Raw genomic sequence first — 27,680 nt, 5'->3', positions numbered from 1 at the left:
CTTTACAACAGTTAATTAAGTGATACTGGTCTTAGTAGTCAAAATAGAAGAAAGCAGACAGACTTTCTTTGGCATCCGATCACTGCCCAGTAGTATCGAGATAAAGACCCTTTGTGACCCATCCTTATTGAGCTAGGCCCACTGCATCTTCTCTGCTGCACAGATCCAATCAGGTTAGGGGGCTAATGAGGTTAGAGGTCAACTCTATCTACTTGCTGGTCCCTCACCTTCCTCCCTCAGTCCAGACAGTCTCATATGCATAATGTTTTTACATATGAATATGGAAGCAAAAATTACATGTCTCCAAGAAATGCAACATGGCAATACCCATTTCTGTCATTTATATTAATTCTTAATTTTTTTTAGTACTTCATAGTTTTCAGGGTCCAGGCCACATTAAAGACCTAGACCCTCAATGGATCTCAGGATGACATGATTGGATAAAATAATGAAAAGCGTTGCAGTATTTTAAATTCATGGAAACAGTTTCTATTTTCGAGTGGGGCAGCATCATGTATGTACTAACATATAACAATCTGAGGATTTTTGGTATACAGCGACTCAAAAACATTTGTTTACCAATTGGTAGGTCGTTTCAAATAATCCAAAAATAGTAACACGATTTTTTGTTTTTCTGATCTGCATTTTGAGTTTTGAAATAATGATATACCTAAATGTGACACCTGAAATTCTGAGATGGCTTTTTTGTTTTACTGTGCCACCCTAAGATTACTAGTGGTCCCCACATCTGACCGGTTCTTAAAAAAAAACCTTTTCTGTATCTTCAGTCTACAGTACTTATACCACTCACTTGTTATTTCCACATCTCTGGTACAGATGCACAATGTGAATCTAAAAATGTGATTCCTAACCTTTCAAACTCAATCCTGAGCAGTCGTTCTCTCTCAAGTATGGCCACGTGAAGTCGGCCCCACTCCTTCTCCACATCGATGGGATGGTATCCGGGGGGTACCTTAACCTGGCCGGCATGCACCGCACTCTGTGGTAAAGTAGAAAATACGTAACCCTGGTTATTCATGGATACATCACTGAGTGCAAGAGAGCTAAGAAAAAAATATATATACTTGCCTCAAAGGACTGGTAGATGTGTTTGGAGTGGCTTTTGTCGGACTCTTTTACCGGCAGCTCTGTCTCCTTGAACTTCAAGAACTGACGCCAAAGAAGCTGGAAGTCAAAACAGAAGAACACGTTTAAGACATCCCCTAAAGATATTTTAGATGTTTTAGATCCTAGTCACAAAGTCATCATGCGTTAGAACGTCAAAGCATGAGGCTTTCAGGTTTTATGGTTTTGTGTTCAAACAATTAAATAAAACTGCAAAGAAAATATCTAAAGAGCTTAATTATTAAAGACTTTTGTCCAATCACAGAGTCGGTGAGCCTGCATTGGGCTGGCTGTCATTCCTGCAAATTCCTCCTTCAGCAAAAAATCCTACTAATACAGACCATGTCATACTTACGACATGCAGTGAATAGCTTATGCTAACACTTAGAAAGCATTTTTGAGTTGTATGGCTGGAAACAAATACACCTCTTTTCTATTACAAATTAATTTGTGAGAGAACGTTGATTTTTAGGAGTTTTATCTAAACCTTAAAGGAGCAAAGAGTAAGACATTTACTGTAGAATTAACCAAAATCATTTTCATTTGTTCCCCTGAGATGAAAGTAACATTCCCTATAAACAATCGGTCCTCTTCATCAACAGTGTCTTAATCACATTTATCTCCTTTCAAAATTAGAGGTAGGGTGTGGAACTACTTAGTCGCAGTGTGCAGCCCATGTTTATTTCCTAGTTCCCAAAACACAGCTCAACTTTTGTTTTTGTTTTTTTTACAAAAGTATTTGCACAACAACTTACTTTGGCTAATTTGTCTTCACTCGTCATCTTGGGCAACATCCTTGTCTCTCTTGACTTGACTACACCCTCTGAGAGGGCTATGCTTTTTTTGTGTGTCGTTCCGAATTGAAACACTAGGTGTCATTGCTACTTATTGCTCCATTAATTTAATTCCAACAAATTGATGTTATTTTTCTTTTTAACAGTAACAACACCATTTGATCCTTTTTTTACCATGAAAGAGTTTGGTATATTTCTGGAGGTGCCAGAAATTAAGTTAAATTTAATGATTTTGCACATTTTTAAATTCTTAAATTAAAAGGCACTATCTGTTCAGGCAGAAAAGGTTTGTCAACTTTAAGGTTAAGGTTTGAGTTAATATTTATGCTTTACTGTCAAAAATGAAAGTGCCTTAGGATCACAGACATACAACCGTTTGCATAAATTGTAAGGACATGATGAAAAGAATCACTTCATCCCTAGTTATTCCGGATCTTTGAGCTTATCTAGATTTAGACTTTTGAACAACAACTTTTTCAAGCTGTGCTTTGGGTGTTGTTCAATTCTACGTCTCAGCAGTAAAGAGTTAGGTTTACTTGATTCAGTTAAAGTTATGTTGTTAAATTGGCCACTGTTCTCCAATCAAAGGGTCTAAATTCCTTCAAAAGATAAGTAAATCAAACATCACATGAACATCTTGGCCTGCAGAGAACTCTTCTGAAAGGGCATGTTCCCATGACTGGTGTAAATTCAATCAAACCTATAACAGAGTCACATCAACTCACACCCTTTAATGGGAGGCCAACATGTTCCACACACACAACGGTGTGGGTCGGTTTTAAAGAGTACATCCACTATTGAAAATCCAACGCTTTTGATGATCCCCACGGCTAATGAAAGAAAACTTCCACCATAAAATAATGTTTTTGTTTTTCAGCGGCGCAGACAGGGAGTGGCAGGGTGGTGAGTCTCTTCAGGATCAAATGAACCATTTTGGCTGTATTTACTCAACTCTGGTTCTGCCCCCGGCTACTTAACAATACCCATGAATATAGCCAGATTACATTTATGTGCGCTCTTTGATCCCACAATGGGCGGCTGCCAAAACAATTTTCACACAATTCTCTTTTTTACCCCCCCCCCCCTCCAAGGATATTAATCCAAACGTGTGCTTTTGGAAAGGTCTTCAGATTTAAAGCATCCAGACGGCGTAACGACAGCAGAACGTTTGGGTCAAAGCTCACCTCAGTCTCCTCGTAGCTGCTGGGGAACTTTCTTTCCTCGAAGATGGTGACATGGTGGCGGATCCACTGGAGCAGAAGGGTGACCAGCTCGTAATATTCCTGCCAGCGCAGCTCCAGGTCCTGCAGCCAACACAGCAGAAAGCAGCATGAGACTATGACAACAACAGACAGGAGGGCTCCTATTCTGTGGCGGGTCCAATTTGCTTGGCTAATACACCACCCAGAATTCAATTAGGTAGCAACAATCCATGTCTTGTGTTTAAAGGCGGAGGCTGGAGACGGGATAAACAACGGGAAGAGACTCAAGGCAGGAGATTCTTAAAAACTTTTTTTTTTGCATAGGATATGTTTTAGTGTCATATCCTCCCTTTACCTAAAACGGGCATTAGGAAGAAAACTTAAGGAAAACAATTTTTTACATCTTAATTAATTTTAGGAGGAAAGTATTCAAGCCTTTTGATTAAAAAACATTATGTCATCTTTCGACCTGTCCAGGGTGTACCCCCCCTCTCCCCCACTGACAGATGGAGATAGTCACCCGCACCCCTCGTGACCCCAATAGGGATAAGCGAGTTAGAAAATGGATGGATGGATGGATATGTCATCTTACAACCTCAATCTAGACTATTGATTATTTATTTATGTGTTTATATGACTGATTTTTTTGTGATTGACTAACCCATGGTAATTCTGGGGGAACTGCGGGGCTTCAAAGCTCAGGTGAGAGAATCTTGCAAAAGGACAACTACTGGTATTGCATTCAATAAATCTTTTTTTTTTTTTTTTTTTAAAGAAAAGCAATAAGAAACCCAAAAGACATGTTGGGGACAAAGAACAAAACTGAAGTTTCTGGCCTTAACGCAAAGCATTTTGTGAGGCAGAAAACTGCACATCACCCTGAACACATCACCCCCCACCCTTAAAAGTAGTAACTGCAGCGTTTTGCTGTGGGGATGTGTTTATTCGGCAGGGGCAGGGAAACTCATTGATGATAAGGAGATGGATGGAGCTAAATACAGCTCAATCCAGGAAGAAAAACTATTAGAAGATGCAAAAAACATTCAACCCTCCTTTTTTGATTTATTGTGTGACGTCCTAATAAAACACAATGAAGACACATTTTTTTTACAACAAAATGAAATGGAAAAATTTTCTATAGGTACAAACATTATGATGGATAACTGAAAAGAAACGCAAATCGCCAGCTTCTTAATTTTAGATTACATCTGATATATCGTCTTCATAAATCCGCCATTCTGTCGTGGAAAGTACGCATCAAAGCTTTCGCTAAGGCTCAAGGTCTGCTTACATTAGCTCTGGCGCCATCATGGGCATCAATACGAGGCATGACGTCATACAGAGATGAAACATAAGTGATGATGGATTTCTCGTCGGGATGTGGGACATCGACATCTGGAAAGGTGAAGATAACATCACGTTTGGCGGCATTCAACAGGAGATGCTCCTCTTTGGGCTAGAACGGACGTTGGCCAGTCATACCTTCAGGGTCCAGGAGGCGGGTCACTCCCAGGTCTCTTTCAGCCACACCGAAAGCCTGTTCCAGGTTTTCCAGGTTGGTCTGTCGGTACACTTTGCCCATGTCAATGAGTCTGGGGCTGGTGAGAAGAAAAACAAACGGGTCAAAAAAAAAAATCATTGTAGACAAAGAGGAGAAGCTCTAAAGCTGAAAAGTCTAGAGAGACACCGTACCACATTTTCATTAGGTTTCATTAGAATTAAGTGTAAATATGAATGTACGTGCTTGCAGAAAATGCAAAACTGCTGTGGAAAGTAAACACTGCAAAAACGGATCTAAAAATAAGTAAAATGATCTTAAAGTTAGTGTATTTATCCTTGATTTGAGCAGGTACATAAGATGATCTGCCAATGGAACGAGTATCTTTACCCCTAAAATAAGATAATTAGACACCCTGCACTTGAAATAAGTTGATGGAGATGAGCTGTTCCTATTTTAAGTGCAACTATCTTATTCCATTGGCAAATCCTCTTATTTACCTGCTCAAATCAAGGACAAATGCACTCATTTCAAGAGAATTTTAGTTATTTTCAGTTCTGTTTTTGCAGTGAAGGAATGACATGATACTCCATTACACATCCAAACCACTGCTACAGTGGTTTGGATGTGTAATGGAGTATCATGGCAACTGGGTTGCACTTCACAGAATAAAGCATCAATAGGATCAATGTACGTTAATCATTTGTGCGATTTAAACGGATTTACAAATTTATTGGCAGCAGAGTTGTTTAAGACTTTGTGCCAACGGCTAAATGCTGTAAAAAGGCCCACCTGTTCCAATTTCTGAGAAACCTATGTGAGCACCTGCCTTTTTGTCCTCTGGCTGTTTGACTCTTCCTGGCACATCTATAGGTGGAATGTAATTTACTGAGCAGCTAACAGAATCAAAGCTGACACATTTTAAGTCAGCGACCAGCCGCAGCTTGACTCCACCAGGAGACAAGAGTTCAAGACTCTGGAGTGCAGAAAAGAATGATTGAATGCATCGCATAACCTCGCCCCCGTTCATTATTCATCCGCAGGTACCAACCACGCAGCTTTGAATCACCATCAGATAAGCGTTCCCCCGGGTTCAGCTGCGTTTTTTAAACCTCCAAAGTTGAATTTGTAAAAAAAAAAAAAAAAAACTCAATGCAAATGCAGTTCTAACATATTAGAAACCAAAGCAGATTGAACTCGTACAGCTCTCTGAAACGCAGAGTGGAATGGCCAGCGGCTGGTGCGTACACAGCAGCAGGTTCCACATGACGGACTTCTCTAACAGAACACCGTCTGGCGGGTCTAGGAGACGGGCTCGCGCTCTTTGCCGCTGTTCGCTGAACGCTTCGAGACCTCCATCCCTGGCCCAGTTCGTCGCTGCTGGAGCGGGCCCCTGAGCTGTGGGAGCCGTGCCCGGAGTCCCAGGAGGACGCCTCGGATGGGATCTCCTCGCACAACATGATCACCCTGTCATCCACGTCGGCGACGGATCCGGAAAAAGCCCGGAAAAAGCTCCCCTTCTTCTGCTTAGATTTCTTTTTCAGACTGAGCATTTTGACGTCTGCAGGCCGGTCCTCAAGCAGCAGGAGGTAAAAGGACTGTAGAGAAGCAGTTCTGGTTATAGTTGCATGTCCTCAGTCAAAAAAGAACCTTACAACGGGATTGACCATCGCTTAAAGATCCATCCTGTATTGTCCCAGGAGTCCATGGTCTTCTGGATGTCGCCAGGAATGTGATAAAGGACAGATCAGTTGAAAAAGCCTCCTAGTGGCCCGACCAAGCCACTACTCTGAGTTATGCCTTATCGATCTTCAGCTGCAGGTCTGCAATCCAGGTCGGACCCATGGACACAAACTCAAAGAGCGATTTCACTACTGCTGCAGTATCACTGACTTCTGCCCCAGAACAGATCAGCGGTACAGGTTTCACAGCGCTTCACAGCTACACCCACACGCCACACCCCTAGCCTTTATGAAAAGCAGCGTAGAGCAAGCATTGAGTCTAAAACAGGAGGGAAAAAAAAAAGAAAAAGTGTAGGTAGGTTTAAACTTCAGAAAACTTGCCCCTGCAGGTACCTATTTCATTCAAATCATAATAGCCCGACAGAAACAGAAACATCAATCTTATTTAATCCTGCTTTTCTCCTGTTTGCGCACAGACTTTGCTCTGAAACCAGCCAATGGTCGTCTTCATTGTTGAATCCTCCTGAGAAAAAGATCTGTCTTCACCTCCCAGGATGTAAACACACACACACACACACAAAAGAAATAAATAATCTGAAGCTCGTTTGACGAAAATTACACGCCATCTTATGGTGATTCAACGTATTGAAGGGACAACATCAAGATCTCTAGTAAAAACGCCAGGTTTTGAGCAATTAAAGTTAAATCACAGTTGCTCAACAGAAAACCAAAGGCAGCAAATAATTACTACTCGTATAATAGCGGATCATCTGCTATTATATGAGCCCTGAAGGCTTTTAAGGTTTAGGCTTAAACCCATAATGCACTAAGCTAGCAGGAGGCTGCGCCGTGTCAGGTTTGGTAACAAGAGAAGGATCAGAAGAAATCATTTGGAAAGTAAAACAACAAGATTTTACAGCTCGCTACGCCCATACGTTATCTAGGAGTGCACACTATAGGCAGTCAAGGTATTGCTAAAGATGCGTGACCCTGGAAAGCACCCAGTGCCTGTCCTTCCCAGTGCATCGACCTCAGCATCATAAAGCAGCAAGGTCACTGTTGTTATGTACAAAGTTTTTAGCAGCAGACGTCGTGTCGAGATCTAATCAGACAGCAGGTTTGAACTGGCAACAGGAAAGGTAATCTGACATCTGAGAGAGTTCCAAACACTCACTCCTGCTGAACTGCGCTCAGTATTAAAAAAAAAAAAAAAAACGTGATGAAAAAGGTCTGCTCATTTGTCAGCTTTCTATCGCCACAGGGCGCGTATGTTGAGTAAAAACGAGAGGTAGCATGCCGGGGCAGCGATCCGCGGCGGACCGTCCTGCCTCCGCTTGCGTCAGATTTGATTGGATATCGTTGGTATTGAGACGGCGTCGCTTTCCACACTCACTAGTGCTTGTGTATGACAGCGTTGAAGAGCTTGCCGTCCCTCCAGCTGGTGGTGAAGTTGTCGCAGCGGATGCCCTGGTAGCCGTCTGTCATCCTCTTGGACCAGAGCAGCAGCTTCTCCTTGGCCGTCATGTCTTCTGACTGGCCGTTGATCTGAATGTCTGAAATCTGATGCCAGACGGAGAGGGGAAGAAAAAAAAAGAAAGAATTTTAAGCCAATAGAAGGTGGAGAATTTCTGGATAGTGTATGTTGAAGAAATGTGTGGGGGGGGGGGGGGGAAAAAATAGAAAGTAGTGGAAACCAAAAAGATCCAATTAAATGGAACTATTGAACACCACCAGAGTTAATTTCTTAGGCCAAGATGATTATTATTTATTAATCAACTCTAGAGTTTATCTTTCACTTAACACATAACGACTTTATTAGGATCAGAAGATGCAAAGTGCCAGACTAAAAGCATGATGCTAAAACATAGTCGTAAAACTAATAGGGGTATTTCCACTTATAGAATGAGATTTACTATCGTTAATGAAACCAGACATTATTGTAAAGCTTTTTTTAATATCTTTATCAGGTGGATACCACATGTGGTCGGGACTATAACTATTTGTTTTTACAGAACCTATCAGGATTTATGCATGGCTTAGTGTAAAGTAAAAAAAAAAAAAAAAAAAAAAAAAAAAAACATGACTCCGTCTCTGGCGTCCAGATAAGTTTACATTTGGGGACTTCGGGCATAGAAAAGATGACTCATAGCTGGCAGCGAGTCTCAGACTCTAATCTGCAAATCGTCCAGAATTCCCAAAACGCAGGATAAGGTTCATAAATGTTTTAAAAGGGAAAAACCTCTCCCACAAGCTGCCTTTAATCCAACTGCTTTAGTAAAAAGCATACGCATCTGACTAAATTGCTGTTACCTATCCTTTCTTCTATATTCAATAATTGCTGTTTAATCAGCCTGATGGATTTAATACTCCATTATTATTTGATTCCAGGGCAATGTTTTTCTATTCACCCCAGAGCCTCAGTGACTCACCAGAAACCACCTCCCAGCTGCCTGCTCTTATTCACCATTGTATCAAAGTATAAAGACGCTCCATCTGCAGGACACGGCAGATGGAATTACTACATATTCTCATCAGCGTGTCTCACACTTTTCTTTCTTTCTTCTCTTTTTTTTTTGAAATCTACACTCAAACTGAACTTTTGGATGGGAAGTTGGATGATACCAGATCTGTAAGGCTCATGCCCGTGGATCTCTGCCTGGCAGCCCTTGGCACACACAGGAAAAAGTTACAATAAAGCCTGGATATTTGGGGTGGGACCGGGAACCGGGAGAACAGTAAGCCAACAATTTGGATACTCCACATGCCACGCCCTCCCCTTGGGAAGATGGGAGAGAGTGACTCATACCGGCACACCCTAATGCATTTGAAAACAGTTGAAATTCAGCAACGTTAGTCTGTTACTTGGTGGAATATGGTGAGAGTAAATGAATCTAGATGAGAAGTCCCCACTGATCGATCCCGAGGAGATGGAGAAGCAGCAGCCGAGGTCCCAGAGACAGAGGGTGAGAGTAATAATAAAAAAGAAACATAACACTGACAGAGGAGGAGACCTGGAAGTGGAGGATGATGGTCCATATTAACCCCAGCGTCAGCTTGGGGTTCCCGTCTGCTATGTCGTCATTTCTGATGTTGACCAGCTTGACCTGTCGGAACAAAAAAACAGCCATTACATGTTGACGACCGTCAGGCACTCGCAGGTGATACTAAACCCGCCCTTTTAAACGTCGTACCTGTCGGTGTTTCAGGAAGTCAAGTGCTATCTGTACATTCTGCAGTTTGTGGAACCGCATGCGTCCTTTCTCTCTGGGCTGAAAGGGATCAAGGAGACATAAAGAAGAAAGTTAGTTACGGCGTGAACCCTCGGTGCAGCCAGCACAGTCAGGGATAGTCCACTTGGCTCAGTGGCGCAACAAGCATGAGCTAAGATCAAATGATGAGATAATAAAAACATGAATAAAATAGCAAATAAAAATTCAGAAATAATGAAAGCATATATCTCGCCTGTATGTTACCACAAACTCCTGATCCTTGCTGTAATTCCTGATCTAACTTAGTCCTGTTTTTCACCAGTAAGCAACAAAGATGAATGGATTATTCAGTGTATTGCTATAGCTGTGTCAAAATAATAGACCAGATAGAATGGCCGGTTGGACTCTGTCTGATCTGTGAACGGACGAAGCCGAGAACAACCAGGCTGTACCGTTAGCAACACTCTTCCAAGTGGAAGCAGTTGCTGAGGGAAGAGGATTCAGTCAGCTACGTTCATGTTGTACCTGAGCTGTTTAAAAATGAAGTCAAAGGAGGCACAGAGATGTAGGAAGATATATTTAAAAAGAAGCCGTACTTTCTAGGACATGTCTGCAGGCAATACAGCCTGTGAGGGAGCAAAGGAGAGACTTTCAGACGATATGAGGAAAGAAGAATGCAATAATGTATAATTGCTGTGTTTGGAGCTGATTTGTAAATGACGGCACATCTCAGGTTCAGATTCAGGCAAAGAACAGCATTTTTTACATAAAATGAATGAACAGGGCTATTTTACAGCCTTGCTAACCCCCAACATAAGAACCCAAATGCTAGACTAAAACTTAAACTTTGTAATAAGTTTGCTTTAAAACAGTAAAACCTGCTTTCCTGAAACTGCTTTCTCACACAGTGTTGTCATGTCGCCTCGGCTCCAAACATCCATAATCAATGACCAGGGTACGATACAGTAAAAAAAAAAAAAAAAAAAAAATCTGCTTTTTATATTCCGTATTTTACTTCTAAAATTGGAGTTTGTCATGTCTGGCAGGTCACTACTTTACCAAAATCAAATGTTAGAAATTGGCCAAAAAGTTGTGATTAGTACATTTTTTTTATTTTTCTCCCAAGCAGCCGCATATACCGAAAAGCTCGTCAATGAAAGAAACTTAGGGATCCGCAGGAGGATGACTCTCCACAGTGGAGTTTTGTAGATGCCATGCAAAAGCCAACTTAGTGACAGAGAGCAGGTGAATCATGACAGTGGGACGGACGGTAGGTTCCAAAGCCACTCACCAGCCGAACGCTCCTGCCCACGTCTTTCTCCCTCGGCTAGCAAGCGAAATGTGACGAAAAGCAGGCGGAGGCCAAACAGCAAAGATCAGAACAGAAGTTAAGGGGGAGGAAAATGGACGAAGAGGAAAGAGGAGGAAAGAGGAGTAGAATAGCACTGTGGATCATATTGGAGAACTTTTCACAGACAGACAGACCAGAGCGACGCTATTAATGTGTCACAGTTTTTAAAGGCATTCAGAAGATGGGCAGAGGTGGAGTTGATGTTAGTAGCGGTGAAGTACAGCAGCTGTAGCAGAGAAACTGTACAGATCTGAAGCCCAAGGCAAAAGAAAGAAAAGAAAAATACAACTGCCTGTAGCTGGATTTGATCAATGAAGAAACATCCAAAAATATAATAAAAAAATGAACCAAAATAAATAAGTAACATAACAAGTAGGTGCTTGCAGACACAAGTGTTACAAGAGCTGGCTAATGCAGAATTGTATGTACCCAGGTTTGGCTCAACCTTAGCATGTGATTGACATCTTTATTGCGATTTAATCAGATTTGTTCCAACAGGAACTGAATGTCAGGTTATATGAAGTCATAAGGCAGCATTAGGGTCAGGTTTGCAGCACTGCTGAGGCAAATCGACGCAGGACACCTCCATGTCCAGCCTGTACTTACCAGAGTTTCCCCGGAGAGGACCTCCAGCAGTGAAATCAGGTTATGTCCATCCCTCAGGTCTTCATACAGATCTGTCACATGACGCTGTGACTGTCGGGGGAGAAAAAGGAAACACAGCAGAAGATGGGTCACCAGGACATGCAAACACAGAGAAATACACAGAAAATCAATGTTTTATTGATGGTGAGCCCTCAATATATGCTATGTTTATTGGGATGAAGAGGTGAGGACAGCCATATCAGGCATGCCAAGGGGAGTAAATTTCATGTTATATTGAGCAGACACTATCTACACTGATGAATGCTCAATATCATTATCAAGTCTCTGCTACAGTTTTGTAACATGCCTGTAAACTATGTAACAGTGATGCCTTTGTATTTTATTTACTTCATCTAGGAGAACTATAGTTTTTCAGCATACCCAAAAAAAAAAAAAATTCTGCAGGATTCTGGTTTGTCTGTAAATCATATGGCGAATGCAACAGTACTGGATATATAGAACATAAGCTTACCTATCTTCTTTCAGTTATCTAGAGTTTCACTCTTTCTTGTGATTTATGGTACCAACAAAACTCCAAAAGTCAAGGACGATAACGAAAAGGAAACGACTTAAAACATGTTCTGCTGCAACAGTGTCAGCGCTTAGCAGTCATTTGTGCATAACTTGAACTAACTTCTACACAGGTTAGGAATGCAGAGCCTTAAGGAGCCAAGCCTGACTGCAGCTACAGATGCCAAATAGCAGCTGCCAAGATTAAAAAAAATAAAAAATTACAGATAAGAGTCTAAAATAAAAGAGAGAGTCAACCTAAGTGATAAAAAAAGTGAACGTTTGGACTGCATTTCGTAGAATGGACAACGGCTATTTGTAATATAAAGCAGTTTGTGGTGCAACTGCAACCGGGCAGTGAGACAACACAGAGCAGTAAAGACAAGGAAAAAAAAAAAAAGTGTGACTGTGCCAGGAAACTTGATCTTGGGTAGTGGGTGAGAGCTTGGGACAAAAGAGTAGAAGGGACGCCCTGGGGCATCTGTCCATGCAAGACAGGTACTGATGAAACACAGTCTTATCTCAGCATGCTATCACCTACCTCTGTCCTCCAATGCTTAGTGAAAGGAGACCATGGAATGTAAAAAATTTTGTAGATTAGAGATCAGACAGACAGAATGATGGACAGACAGACGGACAGACACACAGATAGACACAGAGACAGACTGACAGATTTTAGCTGGGTGAGACCAGTTCCTCCCTGCCTGCAGAGGAAAATGCTATATGCAGTGTGGCCACTAGGGGTCCCTGTTGACACAATCATCCAGCCATCCGCTGCACATGGCAGAGTATTGTGAAATATCTAGCCTTGTACTGCTCTTAATTGAACCATATAACAAGAATGCGTTCTGACAGATTATCAAGCTGTATTTGAATAAAAGATCACATGCCTTGTAAACTTGTGTTCTTGGGGACAGTGACTTGTGAGTAGCTCAGAGTAGGCCCTACAGAGCCGTCTGTCAGCACCCTTAAATTACAAGCCACTGTTCTAAAGAGTATGTAAATGTATACCTAAACATTTGGTGCTGAAAGATACCTGTTGTCAGAACAAGTTCATCTGTAAAGCTTTTAAGGTAGAAATCATTACAATCTATGGTTAGCATGTCTTTATAGCCCGAGCCACCATACTTTAAGATGTAGAGCTTACTTTTTTTTTTAATTCCATCACGGCTTTAGATTGTATTTAGGTCCAGTTTGGACCTGAAAAGCCAAAAGCAGTCTGCACAGAACCAGATCCACATTGTGCAGCTGGGCTGACATTCCAGGCTTTCTCTTGCAAGCTCAAGAACCAGGCAGGTTCTAGTCTGCTGCCCTTCAAGCAAACCATTAAGTCATTAAATCAGTTTAACGTCAGTTTAACCTTTGCAAGTGCTCTTTAAAAGTTAACACTTCCCAGGCCACATTCCACTCGCTTTTTCTGTGTTTGGCCTTCTGATGTTCACTGCACATAGCAACGTGTTTTTGCTAACCTTAGTGGGCCGACCAAAGTCCAAAACAGCCGATTACCCGCCTGTAGGTGTTACATTGATGTGAACAGGCATGGACCGGTGGAAGAAACTTGGCATGGCAAATACTGTAAAAATGTTGTAATTTTTTTTTTCTGCATCACTTTCTTTACATAAGAAGCTGTGGGAACGTGCCCGGCATCTCCCAGTTGCTCTTATTCTTAATAGAAAAGCAACCATTTGAATTTGTTGATTTAAAACGTTGCCATAGCAGTACGGATGGGTGCTCCCCCTTTCCACGCCGTGGCTTTCTAGGTTTCTATGTGACTGGAAATGTCTCCCAACAGCCAAATCTGTCTTTCTTGTGAGCATGGACGAAGCATATTAGCCCTCTGTCAGCCAGCTGCCAGGCAGTGTGCAGCCCCTAGTAAGGGCGGGGCAGCACGGTATTACTTTAAGCTCTATTCAGCTACAGCCACTCAAACATTCTCTCTGGTATCTCATTTACAGCGGTTTAAACCAGAGGGACATAACTGCGGAACGTCTGTGCTGTTCTGTTTTACCTGGCCCAGCCTACGTGGAAACCTACAAAACGCTCCATACATGGCGTCCGGTTTAATCCGGGTACGATGGCAACCCCTCGAGTGTTTGCCAGAACACGTGCTACTGTGGCCATGGGCTTTGGGGGCGAGAACAGAATTTGCCTTTTCCAGCAGGAGTTAACTGAGACCAGATGTGTTTGACTCACCATCCAACACTCAGAGGAAACAAAAACTAGTCTCAACAGTAGACCCTCTGACTGTGCCAGCAATGCCCATTCATGGAAAAAAAAAAGAAAGGAAACTTTTTTCCTTTAGTTTAATTCTCAGTACATGAATGGTCCAGTGTCTGCATAGGAGACACTTAACGGCACAAAGCCGTGAACGTACTTGCTGCCACTGGGAGTTCCCTAAAAGAAAAAAATGGCCTCAGGAAAAAGTATTTTTTACCGCTCTGAAGGAGGCGCTTCATGTCATAAAAGGCTGGCGTTTCAGCCCTAATGAGGCTTCCTAAAGTGAGGCATAGGCTCTCCCTAGATTCCTCCTCTGACCCGTTTGCATCCATGAATGAATGAATGACTCGCTGGTGGGCTTTCTGGCCAAAGCCCAAGAATAGAATGAGGTGGATGACAGCGGGCGGATGCTGATGGAAGGTTTACACAGCTTCTCAGCTGATGACAGCCAGGGCTCCTGGTGAGCCTCGCCATCACGGGCAAATGTTAGACAACGGCTGACTGGTCAGTGTGTGTTTACGCAGGTAGGAGGAGGGATGAGTTTTTACCGAGATGCCAACAATGAACAGGTGACAGACGAACTGCATGGAACATACTATCTCTCCGCTGCTCATTGGAGACCTGATCAGACATCTGATTCTGCTGACCATTGGTAAATGGTCGGGTTGTAAAACCCACAGAAAATCACATGCTAAAAAAAAACAAATGTAGTAAAAGAAGAATGAAGTCAACCAGATATTTCATAACTGATTACTAGTACAGGATTGACTAGTGAGCAGCATGTCAGAAACAAAAAAAATATATATCTTTTTTTGTTTTGTTTTGTTTTGATGGGTGAATGCACCAAACATAAAAATCTACCAAGTCTCTCTAGCAACAACACTGATCAGCGTGGCAGCGGTTGCTTAGTGAAGGAAACAACAAAGTTAACTACTTTCCGCGTCAGTGGGTTTCACAAATGAAGTCAGATGAGTTACAGAGATGGAAGAAGAGACAATGAGAGAGAGAGACTTCAGCAGATGACAGGACAGCTGAACATATTACAGTTGCTTTAATTCATCTGAGATCAATCCTACTGAGACTCCTGTTTTAGTCATGCGATTCATGCTGACCACTAATGCAGGATGTTAGACTCAGAAATGTTTCTGTCCTTGCTTCCAATCAGCGGTAAAACCCTGTTTGACCCCCTTGATAGCCTGAATGCTGTTAATGCTGCTCTAAATGCTGTAATATGCAAATATCATTGAATATTAGAGTTCTCAGACAGAAATCCGTACTGGCAGGTGAAAGCTAGGCAAAAACTGAAGCTACTCAACCCCAGATTATACAAAGCAAATACAAAATCAATCTAGTAAGATTCACTTATATTTAGAAATACAGCAGGACAATATATATTTCCAAAATGAACCCGATTGAACGCATAATGTGTGCAAGTGTGAGACCTTTGATGCGTGTTTAATTCCTACAAAGAGAAGAGGCTCTTACCTTAATCAAATGCTTGTTAACCCATTTTGTGAAGGTTTTCTTCTGTACCCGATCTCGTTCATCTGGAACACAGAGACACCGCGGTTATAGAAAGTGAAGTGCATGAGCTGCTAGATGCAACAGTAAACGTATTCATACCGAGGGCTTTTTGGTATGGGCCCTTTGGTTTGGCATAACCAATGAAACTTGAACTCACAAAATGTTTCTATGCCTAAATGGTGTGGTTTTTTTTTGTTGTTGACCCAAGTCAACACTGAAATAAGGCTGAAAGTAGCAGAGACCCATTAGAAAGTAATAAATGATAAAATTGCCACTGAGCAACCACAAGTTACGGTTGTTACAACTTAGAAAATGCTTCCGATATTGCTTTCTGTTCTGATGATAATGCTAATCTGAATCAATCAGTGTTGGTCAGGGTAAACCACATTCTGAAAGTGCCTTTTAAGCACCCTTAGTCTTTCATAATTGCCTTTCCTAGATTTCTGGATGTCTTGATGAACATTATGGACCATGTCTTTAAAGCCAAGCTTTGTTCAGAATTCTGATTTATTTAGTGCTCTGTACACCCAAAGGTGTAGCAGGTGTGTTGCAAACATCATTTGACAGTTACCATCAAGCTAATCAGTAGAAAACAAAGACACCGGACTCGTTTGGTTCCTGTAGGACAAACAGGATTCCTTGCCGAGTGGATAAACCTCTTTAGCACTTCTGTGCACACCGGCATCTGACTCAGGCTACATCAGGACACATCCACCGGCGGCAGATGAGCCCCCATTGTCTAGAAAAAGCTTATGTTTCCCTGCCTGACATCATTGCCAGCTGCGCTTGAGACAAAAATACACAAAGATGAAAAGATTTCGGCTCCAAGTCGAAGTGTGAATAGAGATCTTCTGGGTGAGTGGAACTTGGCATGACAACCATAACAGGGAGCAGTTTCCCAACAAGAAAGAACAAGAACTAGGTGCTGAACACACCCACTCACCCAACAAACACGTACATCATCCCCCAGTGTTGTGATGTTGGAGGGGGGAAAAAAAATACCACAAGGTGTGTTTCTGCAATGCTCATCATGGGTACGTGTCTGGTTCTGAATCCCTGACAGATCAATTAAAGACAAGCTTAAACCCGGAGATTTCATTTGAGAGGGGGAAATCACGAACCAGCCAGCATTAGGATCCGCTCCATGTCTTTCTAAGGAATGCTCCTTCATTAACTCTTAGCTTGATTTCATTCATATAATGTTAAAAAAGGACTACACACTACACAAAGTCCAGTCAGTCTTATCGCTGTGAGGGTGTGACCTGACAGCCTTCACCCGCTGACACACCCAGCCATGAAAGCGAAAAACACTGATTCAACACAAACAGAAAAAGGACACCCACAGGCTACTTTAGCTTTTCTTTTTTTTTTTTTTCACTTGACAGACAGCAAATATGCAGGCTTTATGAAATGACATCTTCTTGGAAGCATTGTCCATTCCCCGTCACAACTTTAACCCTGTTTGATGTTCAAAGCGAGGTGAACCAAGGTCTGGTATGTGACCCCCGGTGGGTTTAACTTCCTGTCAAGAAGGAAAAATGCCACCCTGACAGGAAATGCGATGACAACACCCCCCACAACCCCAGCAGCATATTGTTGGTACTCAACAGGCCAAATACTGAAAAATTTGATTTTGTTTCATAGTATTAAACTCTCACCATTTTTTAATCAATAAACACCATCCAACAGTTTGTAAGGCAATCTTTGTTTTTGAGTTTAATAAATAAGGTGAAGGGCAGGGACAAATGCTACCAGGCAAAAAAAAAAAAAAAAAAAAAAAGACAGGAAATATCCCCATCCATCAAATAACCATGTAGCATTTTATTTTCTCTTTTATGTATTATAATTATTGGATATCGAAGAAAACGGCTCATCAGCATCGGCCAAGAAAAGCCTGCTGCTGTTTTTAAGTAAATGGTAGCAGAAAAGCATGTAGGGGCTGAGTAACCTTCAGGCCGCACATGGAAGGACACGATGTATAAACAGGATTCACTGTGGTCCAAAAGTTAACAGCTCAGGACAGCCGTTAAGCACACAACGGAAACATGACTGGGGATACGTTTAAGGTTTTCCTATAACTCGCTGTTTTACAGTAAACGGTCAAAACTTTTGTTTATCTTTCAAGCAAAAAAAAAAAAAAAAGTGGAAGAGTCCATATGTAAATATAGCTAATGAATCATTTTGGCTAAAGAATAAGAAAAATAGACCGTTGCTAGTGACTAACTTGCAAGCATGTGCATGAAATTCAAGGAAAATTCTGATTATGTTTTGTTGTTGATGAGTAATGCAAAGGCAGGAAGCTGCTGATGCATTACAGGGTGGAGTGTCCTCTTTTTTCTGTACATTTTAGGTAACTCTGTGGTTACAGCTCAGAGAATTGCATTTCTATCCACAGAACAGAAATTATGGATATCTGCTTTTCTTACGAACAACAAGAAGCCAAACAGTCAAGTCCCAACATAAAGCTTTTCAACCTGAAGAATGCCCGACCCTGTTCCCATAAAAAAAAAAAAAAAAAAAGGTTGTTTGTGCCCAGCGCCTTCTCACATATTTTTGAAGAAACAGATTAAGATCAAAGCTTGCGCTTAAGCTATCTTGTGTTAAGCAGAAGCGTACTGGTACCTTTCCTCCCATCCGTAGCCTTCAGCATCCCTTGGTAATACCCATCATCTGAGGGCATCCTGTCTCTCCCCATACTGTCAGTGGAGAAATTCCTGTACTTCTGCTGTTGAGAGTTCATTGTCATTTTTTGACCGCTCACAAAAAAATATAATGCTCCAAGTGACAAGAGATCCTTGGTGGGTTTCCTCTTGACAGGAACCTCAGTGTTTCTTGCTTCTGTCTTTGGCCCGGTTGGTTCGTCCCAGAGTATGCAGTCCTGTGGCCAGATTCCACCAAACGCTTCACAGACCTGTGATTTCTCCGTCTTTCTATCCTCTCCTAACCTCCTCGCTCCCTCATTGGTTTCGACTCAGCCCTTCTTTTTTCCTTCCTGTGTTTTTTTTTTCTCCTCTCCCTTTTTTCTTTTCTTCCCCTCACTCTGATATGCCTGTGGGCTACGGAGTCTGAGTCTGCCCCTGTGAGTGAAGCACTGTGTATTTAGTGACGTTAGCGTGTTGAGGACACGGTGGGTTGGCCTCTGGACACGCCCTTTCCTCTTACACCGAGCGGATCCGAAAGGAGTGGCGGGTGAGGCAGAGGTGTGGTAACTTGAGCGTGCTATCACTTTATTGCTTGTGCCAGAGAAGCTGTCTGAATCACAGGGGGTAATAAAGTAATGCAAAACGGTGTGGATGCGATTTTATGCTTTTTATCGCATTAAATGACAATTGGATGACTAAATAAGCTAACTTGCTTAGCCGTAAAACCCCATTCAACAAGAGCCTAAAAAGGCAAAAACGGTCATTCACTGAGTACAGCGGCATGCCCTCCTCTCTGGTTACTCATTTCCTATTCACGGCAATCCTCAGACGTTTTAAAAAAGCAGTAAAAAAAAGGGAAGAGCAGAGGGCTGAGATAGTTTAGGGAGTGGCTGCTGCATTTTCTAGACAGTGATGCATGAAATCAGCCCTAACATGCAGAAGATGAGTTCTTGATCTGTGTCTGTATGTGTGTTGTTTATTATTTGATGGTAATCTCATGTGCATTCACTAGCAAAAGTAATAACTCGGCTTGATCTCTCCCGCATTTCGTCACATTAAAGCCACAAGCTTCAATGTTTAGTGTAAATGAGTTCCTAATCGTTAAATCCAGATGATGCTCTGACCCAAATTGAACTTCAGCCTTCATGCAAATCCAACAATTGGTGGAAAACTACTACGTACTGAACTTTGACCGGAACAGACCTTCCCTAGGTTAGAACATGGTAGCGGCAACATCATGCTGTGGGGAAGCTTCACCAGGGACAGGAAGCTGGTGCGAGCTGTTATGTAGATGATTGAATTAAATTGGACAACCTGAAAGGAAACCTAAAAAGAGGCTGCAATCCGACTTAATGGTTTATGTGTAAGCACACCCTTGTGGGAATGGCCCAGTTAAATTCCAGACCGAACAAGATAAAACAAGTTCACGTCTATCCAATTTAGTTTGTTTTCAGTCTATACATATGATAAGAGCTGCAGCAAATAGTGGTTTTGGAAGGCATGCTATGCTGAGGGTACGTTGGCCTTTAACATAAAATCCTAGTAAAACACACTGTTGTCTGTGGTTGTGACCAACGTTAAAGAAGTATGAATGCTTTTGCAAAACTTTGACTCTAGATTAAATGTAAAGTCCTCCTCTGGGAAAGACAAATCAGCAGACAAATCTAAACAAGAAACACAAAAACGATCTTCTAAGACTACTCCATCTGCGTGACGTGGAACTAATAAACTCTGGTAGGACTTCAAGTTTGATGTGCACACATTATATGATTGCTGTTTATTTTTAAATCGGTTATAATACATCAGTATGTGCCATCCATCTAAAGCACCGGCTGTGCTTAATGTAAAATAATCAGATGTGCAGCTGCCTGCTCTACTCATCAATCCCAAATCCTTTCAAATCAAAACCACAATCAAAGAAGTTCAATACAAAATAGTCAAGTGATAAGTTAATGAGTTCTCTTTGGATTAATCTATTTAATCAAATGCCAATGGCCTTTTAGAAATAATTAAAAATATATAATTTTGTGAAAATGTCCTTAGTTCAGTGCATCAAAGTCCACTGCAGGTGCAAAAAAAAAAGGAAGAAAGAATGTGTTGGGGCCCAAACTCTTGATCAGTGTTGGTCTAGGCCACCACAGTATGACAATGATAATGAAAGAGGATATGGGTTAGTGACTGGTGTGCAATCTGACATGCTGGTGAAGACGGCTCAGATTAGCAGACGTAGGTCATAGTAGCTGTCAAACTGTGAGACATTCATTCTAAATATCCGACACTGTCAGATATTTATTGCAGGCTATCTTTGGTCGCGAGACACTAACAGTAGCCACCCTTGGACATCTCTCTCAGTGCAACGGAAGACTTCCAATTTAGAGCCTCAATCAAAGATGACAATTTGTCGACTTTGGTCTGTGACAACCTCAAAAAGCCATTAGACCTTTGGTGAGGAGCTCTGTTATCTGGGGGGACGCTCAACGCAGAGCCGCTCTGCATCAAAAGGAGTTAGTTGAGGTGGTTTAGGCATCTGATCAGGATGCACCACTGGGTGCCCCCCCTTTGGGGGTTTTCCAGGCACGTCCCGCTGGGACAAGACCCTGGGGAGAAACCAGAACTTGCAGGAGGGAAAATATATCCCGTCTGGCCTGGGCACGCCTTGGGGTCCCCCAGAATGAGCTGAAGGGTGTCGATGGGGAGAGGGACGTCTGGGGTTCCCTCCTGGACCTGGTGCCCCTGCAACCCGCTCTGGGACAAGTGGAACACAATGCATGGATAGATGGGTGGTGCATTTTGATTGACTAGACTTCTGAAAAAGCCAGCATTTTTTAGCAATTCCTTGAAAGAAGCAATAAGAAACTCTAGAAAGGTTATTTATGAAACTGGCTATGATGTTGTTGTTTTTTTACATGGTGCACTTTGTATATTCCGCAGGGATCAATATGTCCACCAGTTACACTGCTGAGTGTATTCAATTACTAATGAGTTTAAAATTTCATTAGATAACAGGAAAAAAAAACACAATTTCCTAATGTGAATGGAAAATGTTGCTTTCTGTGTCTTTCTGCACATACAGTAGTTGCAGCCCTGGGGCTGCAGATTTTCACGGCCCCCTGCAGCAGAGGGCTTCTACACAGTGACTACATGTGCTGAAAGCCAGAGTACAAGCTTTGTTCGCTGCACCCTGCTCCTCTGGGCATTCATATATCTGCCATTACTCCACCCTGCCTCGTCTTGGTTTAAGAGGAATTAAGGAGCACTCTATCTTCTCCTGAGCGCAGAAATCTGCAGCACAGCCTGTGTGGACATGAAGACACCCGATGTCTCAGTGCGAAGGGGATGTGTGTGGACCTGCATGTGTGCGCACACGACTGTGTGTTGACTCATTTTAAGCCACGTTCGCAAAAATTGGAGACACGCCTTCGTAGTTCTACAGTGTCTAGGCAAGCAGCGGAATTAGGGTGTGGTATGTAGGCAGGCCATTAAACCAGGGAAGGAATTTCACTGAATTTAGTACGGACAGGTTGCCGTTGCAAAACCTTTAGAGCCGTCCAAACGTTTTCACATTTTTTCATGTTACAACATGTGTTTCATCATAGTTTATATTATTTTTGATAGACCAAGACAAAGGATTGCAAAATGGTGACGTGAAATGAAGATCACACATGGCTTTAGAATCTTGCATTTGTATCTGGCACACTGATATGCAAAACGTCTCATTCATCCTATAGATGGTTTTCCTGCAAACGTTGCCCTGAACGGAGCTCAAGCCGTCCCTGCTAAGGAAAAGCGTTATGACAACACTGCCATGCTCCACCATACGGTTGGATGCACAGGATTTGATTTGGTAGTATCGAATTTTCAGAGGTGTAAATGCAAACGCATGTGCGTTTATGGTGCATTTAGACGGGTAAACGCACCGTTTACCCGTTTCTTTCCACTTCACCATTATGCACTACTTTGTGTTGGTCTTTCACCAAATCCCGATAAAATGTCGGATTGTTGTTACATGGAAAAAAGTATGGAAAGCTTCAAGGTGTGTTAATACTTTTACAATAACTTATAGTTAGAGTGTTAAGAATTTTAGGATTTCTTCAAATTGCTTCATTGTCCAGATGAATGAGCTCTCAGTTATTGCCTGGCATTGGAGACCTGCACCAGTATTTATTTATTTATTTCAAAACCTTATGGGAAGAACTATGATGAGGGGAGGGGGACTCAAATGGGAATGAAAGAAAGTATGGAACATCTTAGTCATGAGATCTTCCCTTCTAAAAGGAGACATATCATTAAGTTCTCAACATGCTTATTACTTTGCTCCCTCATCTGGCTTCATCAAAACCAGATGGGACGATCTAGCTCTTTCTTGAGACTTGAGAGCAGCAAAAAGAGAGAAAAAAAAAAAAAAAAAAAAGCGAGAGAAAGTTTTCTTTCCCCCCCCCTGAAATAAAAAGTTTGTGGTTGGATGATTGTTCGTGATGGATTGGGATGTTTGTTATTCCTTTCCTCACGTTATTCTTGCACTATCCAGTAAACATTTTGATACCGTCAGCCTCATCACAGCCTGAATTAGAGGTTAGATTCAAACGCTGCACTTCTGAGCCAAATGGTTTTTACAATCTTATAATCAGAATAGCTTTGGGTTTGACTTGCTCGCATGGTGTAAAGACAGTTTTAGAAGCATTCATGGTTTTAAAGAATGAATCCCTGCGTTTTTCTTTCTGCTGCCGGGCTTTGACCTTTCCGATACCCTTTCAACTCAGAAATGCTGCATAAGCAGAACGACCTGGGGGCGGCTCCTGCTTCCCACATACTTTACAACTGCTTGGTGTTGCAGTTATTGTTGTTTTTTTTTTTACTGCTAATCTCTTTCATTAAACAAAAAATAAGCAGATACATTTATTTTCCGTTGCAATGTTTTATAGAATCCTTCAAATCTATAGCAACAAAACCACGGTTGAGCTTGCAGCCGCTTAAGTCCAGGGCGACCTGCGTTTAAGCTTCTGGAAACAAGAACCCAAACAAATTAGTGAACAAAAGAATTCTAAGAATGTGTAATTATGGTTTCTGAAAGAGTTGAGCTGCAGACAAAATACTAGGGTTTACGCAAAGGGAAAAAAAAACACCTTTCCTGGTACAACATGAAAAAGCTGCATACACATATTTTTCTTCCGTTTAAGGTTACCTAAATCCATGATCTCCTCTATCTCCCTTTTCTACCCGCATAATGTTACTCAATGTTCTCTGCTTGAGTTCAGGTGAAAGTCTAAGGGGAAATACACCTCACACACAACGTGGAGAAAAAATTGATAAAAGTCAGGAACACCCAGCATTATCAAGAGTAGTAGTAGTACAAAGGATAAAGGAGTAGGATGAGAAAGGAGAGGTAGGTAGGGGCCGCGGTGCATGTTGGATCATATTTCTGTCAAAGCAGCAGTGGAATGCTTTGCAGAGAGTCATCCTTGACAGGATGATTGCCCCTCCTAAAGGTTTGGATTCATAAAAATCAAAAGCGGTGTTAGCCATCATCTGTGGTAGAGTGTCGTGCTAAAGTGTTTCTTTAACCTTCCTGTTACATTAAAGCTACAAACTTAAGTGTATTTTATGTTGATTTAATTGTAAATTTTTAAAATAAAAATCTAAGAACAGAGACAAGCATTTGTATTCAGCCTTCTGTTTTTGTTTTCCTGTTTTATTTTTATTTTTTTAATACTTTTTTAGGTTAGGTGACCCTTGTGTCCTGAAAGACGACTTTTAAATGAAATGCATTAATGTTAGAATCTGATGCCCCTGCATTTAGTCCAGTGCAACCAACCGCTTTCTGAAATGAACTTGCTAGTAAAGAGAGCCCAAACAGTGTCATGCAGACCGAGGGACACAGCAGAGCGGTTAGGGATAAAGCTATGCTAGGTTATAAAACAACACCCCAAGCTTTGACCTTCTGATAGAGCTGTGTTCTGAAACTGAAAGAGTGCGGCACAGCGTGCGAGTCTACGGGGGTGTGGCCATCCGACTAAACCGCCAGGCCAGGGAAAAAGGAGCCCTGATCGGAGAAGCTACAAGGAGGGCCATGGTAACACTGGAGGAGCTGCAGAGATCCGCAGCTCAGGAGGGAGAAACTATTGACAGGATTAACTATTGCTGTTTTGCACCACAAGTCGAGCTTTCACGAAAGGTAGTCATTGCTGAAAGAAAGCCATAGCAAGTCCAGTGTGCAGATGCAATTGTTCTGATAGTTGGTTAGTAAAGAATTAGTAAAGAATTTTGAGAATGTCCTTCCACTACAAAATGATGCATGACATTGTGCTTGTCTCGAATAAATCCCCTTTAAAATAGATTGAAGTATGATTCGATTTGTAAGGTACTGTGTCCTTCAGTTACTTAGCCTAAAACCACCAAGTCTAAATCTATACTTGTTTGAAGCACGGTAGGTAGAATATTATGAATACAATGGGTAAAACATGTATCATATTCCCTGTCCAAGTCTGTATTTTTTTAATAATAAGAGCAATATGAAGGTTTTGATATCCTTTGATGTGACGTTTTTTTTTTTGTCTTAGAAGATGCAGAAGTTAAAAGTGGACACTACGTTATGGCTTCTCTTATTAATCACGGGGATTTTTGAAATAGCTGTGGCATGAAACGACATCCAGTTATCTTGGATCCCCCGTGTTTTCAGAAATAGATCTGATGATGAGTATGAAAACCCAGTTTATCTCAGACTCAACAAGCTGTCAGATTACCCACAGCAGCTGAGTTTCAAAATAGAATAGCTTCAGCGGAGTCTGTGGAGGGGTCCAAAAGAGGGCCTGTGGGTGCTTTAGTCGGGTTTTATTATTGAATAGGAAAGAGAGATGTGGGGGAAAAAGTCTGTGAGCTTCAGTATTGTGAGCACACAGCAGATTTAAAGGAGCGTGTGCCTCCCTCTGCAGGCGAACTGAGTGAACATGTTGTTCATGTTAAAACTTGTCAGAAAAATTAAATATAAATACAAACACATGAAAAATGGTGGTCAATATTTTTTTTGTGTCAAATCAAGCTAAAAAAAAAAAAAATCAATGTAGAGACTAAAGCCCAAGTCTAGATCTAGTCTAAATGTTAAATAATTTATCATCAGCTTTAGAAGACTGACTTTTCAATGAAGAGAACTTTTAGATGACAGTCTGTAAGTTCCTCATTTTTCATGTGATCTATTCATTTATCTTTATGCCATGTGCTGCCTCCATTACCGTCCCTAACTTCGACACTTGCCGTGTGTGAATGTGGAGTAAAGGGGAACTTGAGCTCTGTTTCTATGTCAACGTCTACAAACAGGAAGCACCATGTGGCTGAGTGGTGACTGTGACTGAATCTTACTCACGGCTGTATATTTAGCCGCGGCCATGGAGGAGTCTCATAACTGGCCAATCTGATACGCAGAGGAAAACACCATCTTTCAGATATTACGCCACTTTTTCCTGCTGCCGGAGGACACGGACACAGTCTGCCCACTAGATGGCAACACAGCACAAACGCAACCAACAGCCTGACCGTCACGTGCACATCCTGGATCTCCATGGCAGCAACGCAAGATTGAAGTTTTTATTTTAAAGCAAGAAATTGTCATCCAGGACATGGCAATTCCAAAAAATTTAAATAAAAGGTCTAACATCAAAACAAGGACTGAAGTCCAGTTGTTCAAATGTTTGTCTGTGTAAAAAAGAAGGTTAAACAATAGATCTCTATTCTACCAGGAGTTTTGCCCTGCAGGAAGAAAGTACTGGCCCAACACGGTGGCCAACTGGCACCTTCCTTTGTGGAGTTCATGTGTTTCTGCAGTGCATGCAGTTTCCTACCACAGTCGCTCAACGTCAGGGAAACAAGATTTCTGAACTAACCATGGGTCTGATTCGTCTACTAGACAAAGTGACGACAGTGAGAGGATGGATTGACAACATTCTATCATCAAATCTCCCAGTGGAGACCCTTTTTTCAGTAAAACACCTGAAAGATCCAAGCTCTAGAGATTTTTCTAGGTTACGTCCAAGTTGTATAAAAATACCCACGAAAGACTCGTTCTTAAGGTTTACAGATATGGTTTGTTTCTTAGAATAGCATAATTCTAAACTACTTAACTATACAGTACCTTGCAAATATATTCCTAGACCTTTAACCTTTCCCTGTCGATGTATTTTATTGAAATTGTTTCGTGAAAGACCAACACATAGGACTTGGAAGGAAAAAGATGCATTGTTTTCCACCCGAAGAAAAAAAAATCTTAACAGTGTGGGATGGATTTGTATTCCCTCCCCTGAGGAAATACCTGTGTAAGACCACCTTTCACTGCACATACAGCTGCAGGTGTTTTGGAGTAAGTCAAATTGAATGAAGAGTGTCTGTGGACATCAGTTTCCACATATCGCTACACATTTTCAACTGCATTAAAGTCTGGACTTTGACTGGACCATTTTGCCCTGTATTTAACTCCATCTACACCCTCATCAACTCTAACCAGCATTGCTGCCTCTGCTAAAGAAAGGCAACCCCACAGCATGATGAGGCACCACCATGTTTAACTGTCATAATCCCATAACATTGTAATTAAAACCCTCAAAGTTTAAGGTCTTTAAAACGTGTTTTTGCAAGACTTTGTAAATTGCCTAAACAACAGAAGGACAATTACACTATTTCACAAAAGTGAGTACACCTTTGAATCTTTGTAAATATTTTATTATATGTTATGTCATGGAACAACACTGAAGATGTGACACTTTGGCCCTGTTCCCACTGCAGGCAAATGTGACCCAACGCTGATCTTTCCTGGGTCAAGAGACCAAGTCAGACATTTAGGATAAATGGGATCGCTCACATCTGGGCCAAATCGAATCTTTTCAAGTCACATTTGAGCCACTTTCAATGTGGCCCTGAATCCGATTTGTATCTGATCTTTTTGAATGTGGCTGCAGTGAGAGTCACATTCCACATTTGTAATAACTTTGCGCCAGCAGTGGCTGGAAGGGATAGCAGTGAGCAAGACTGACGGGCGACTGTCAGAATACAGAGTTTCACTCTCTTTTTATGTGCGCGTTTCCTCCTCACCACCCTCCGACAAAATAAAGGGCTTCCGTTGGACACTATGCTGTTCTTTTGTCCACGTGGATCGTTTTGGAGCCGCAAACACGGTTCACACTGAAGTGAAATATCTGCAGCACTTTAAAAGTATTGGGAACGACCTAACACAAAAAAAAAAATTTGATTTCAGAAAAAAATCGGAATTGAGCATTAAGACCTGCAGAGGGAATATA

At 41.7% G+C, this 27,680-nt stretch overlaps 1 protein-coding gene across 17 annotated transcripts in view; it reads right to left on the bottom strand.

The window, feature by feature from the left end:
- Nucleotides 1–27,680, bottom strand: part of LOC105933390 (plectin) — a 146,149-nt gene that overhangs the window by 26,810 nt on the left and 91,659 nt on the right. For 8 of the 17 annotated variants that reach the window (XM_036129892.1, XM_036129894.1, XM_036129895.1 and 5 more), the window contains exons 2-12: nucleotides 15,719–15,780; nucleotides 11,468–11,557; nucleotides 10,802–10,837; nucleotides 9,493–9,570; nucleotides 9,301–9,405; nucleotides 7,695–7,861; nucleotides 4,604–4,719; nucleotides 4,413–4,516; nucleotides 3,104–3,223; nucleotides 1,090–1,185; nucleotides 873–1,000 (exon numbers count right to left, since the gene is read on the bottom strand). In XM_036129892.1, coding sequence (XP_035985785.1) covers nucleotides 873–1,000; nucleotides 1,090–1,185; nucleotides 3,104–3,223; nucleotides 4,413–4,516; nucleotides 4,604–4,719; nucleotides 7,695–7,861; nucleotides 9,301–9,405; nucleotides 9,493–9,570; nucleotides 10,802–10,837; nucleotides 11,468–11,557; nucleotides 15,719–15,780 — 1,102 coding nt within the window. Of the gene's footprint in view, nucleotides 1–872; nucleotides 1,001–1,089; nucleotides 1,186–3,103; nucleotides 3,224–4,412; nucleotides 4,517–4,603; nucleotides 4,720–7,694; nucleotides 7,862–9,300; nucleotides 9,406–9,492; nucleotides 9,571–10,801; nucleotides 10,838–11,467; nucleotides 11,558–15,718; nucleotides 15,781–18,379; nucleotides 18,846–27,680 lie in introns of those variants that run through there. The other 9 variants (XM_012872888.3, XM_021321697.2, XM_012872886.3 and 6 more) reach the window with 5 other exon arrangements.

Source organism: Fundulus heteroclitus, chromosome 3 (genome assembly GCF_011125445.2).
Source record: "Fundulus heteroclitus isolate FHET01 chromosome 3, MU-UCD_Fhet_4.1, whole genome shotgun sequence".
NCBI lineage: Eukaryota > Metazoa > Chordata > Actinopteri > Cyprinodontiformes > Fundulidae > Fundulus > Fundulus heteroclitus.
The sequence above is the reverse complement of the archived record's forward strand: the minus strand, read 5'-3'. Positions and strand labels throughout refer to the sequence as shown.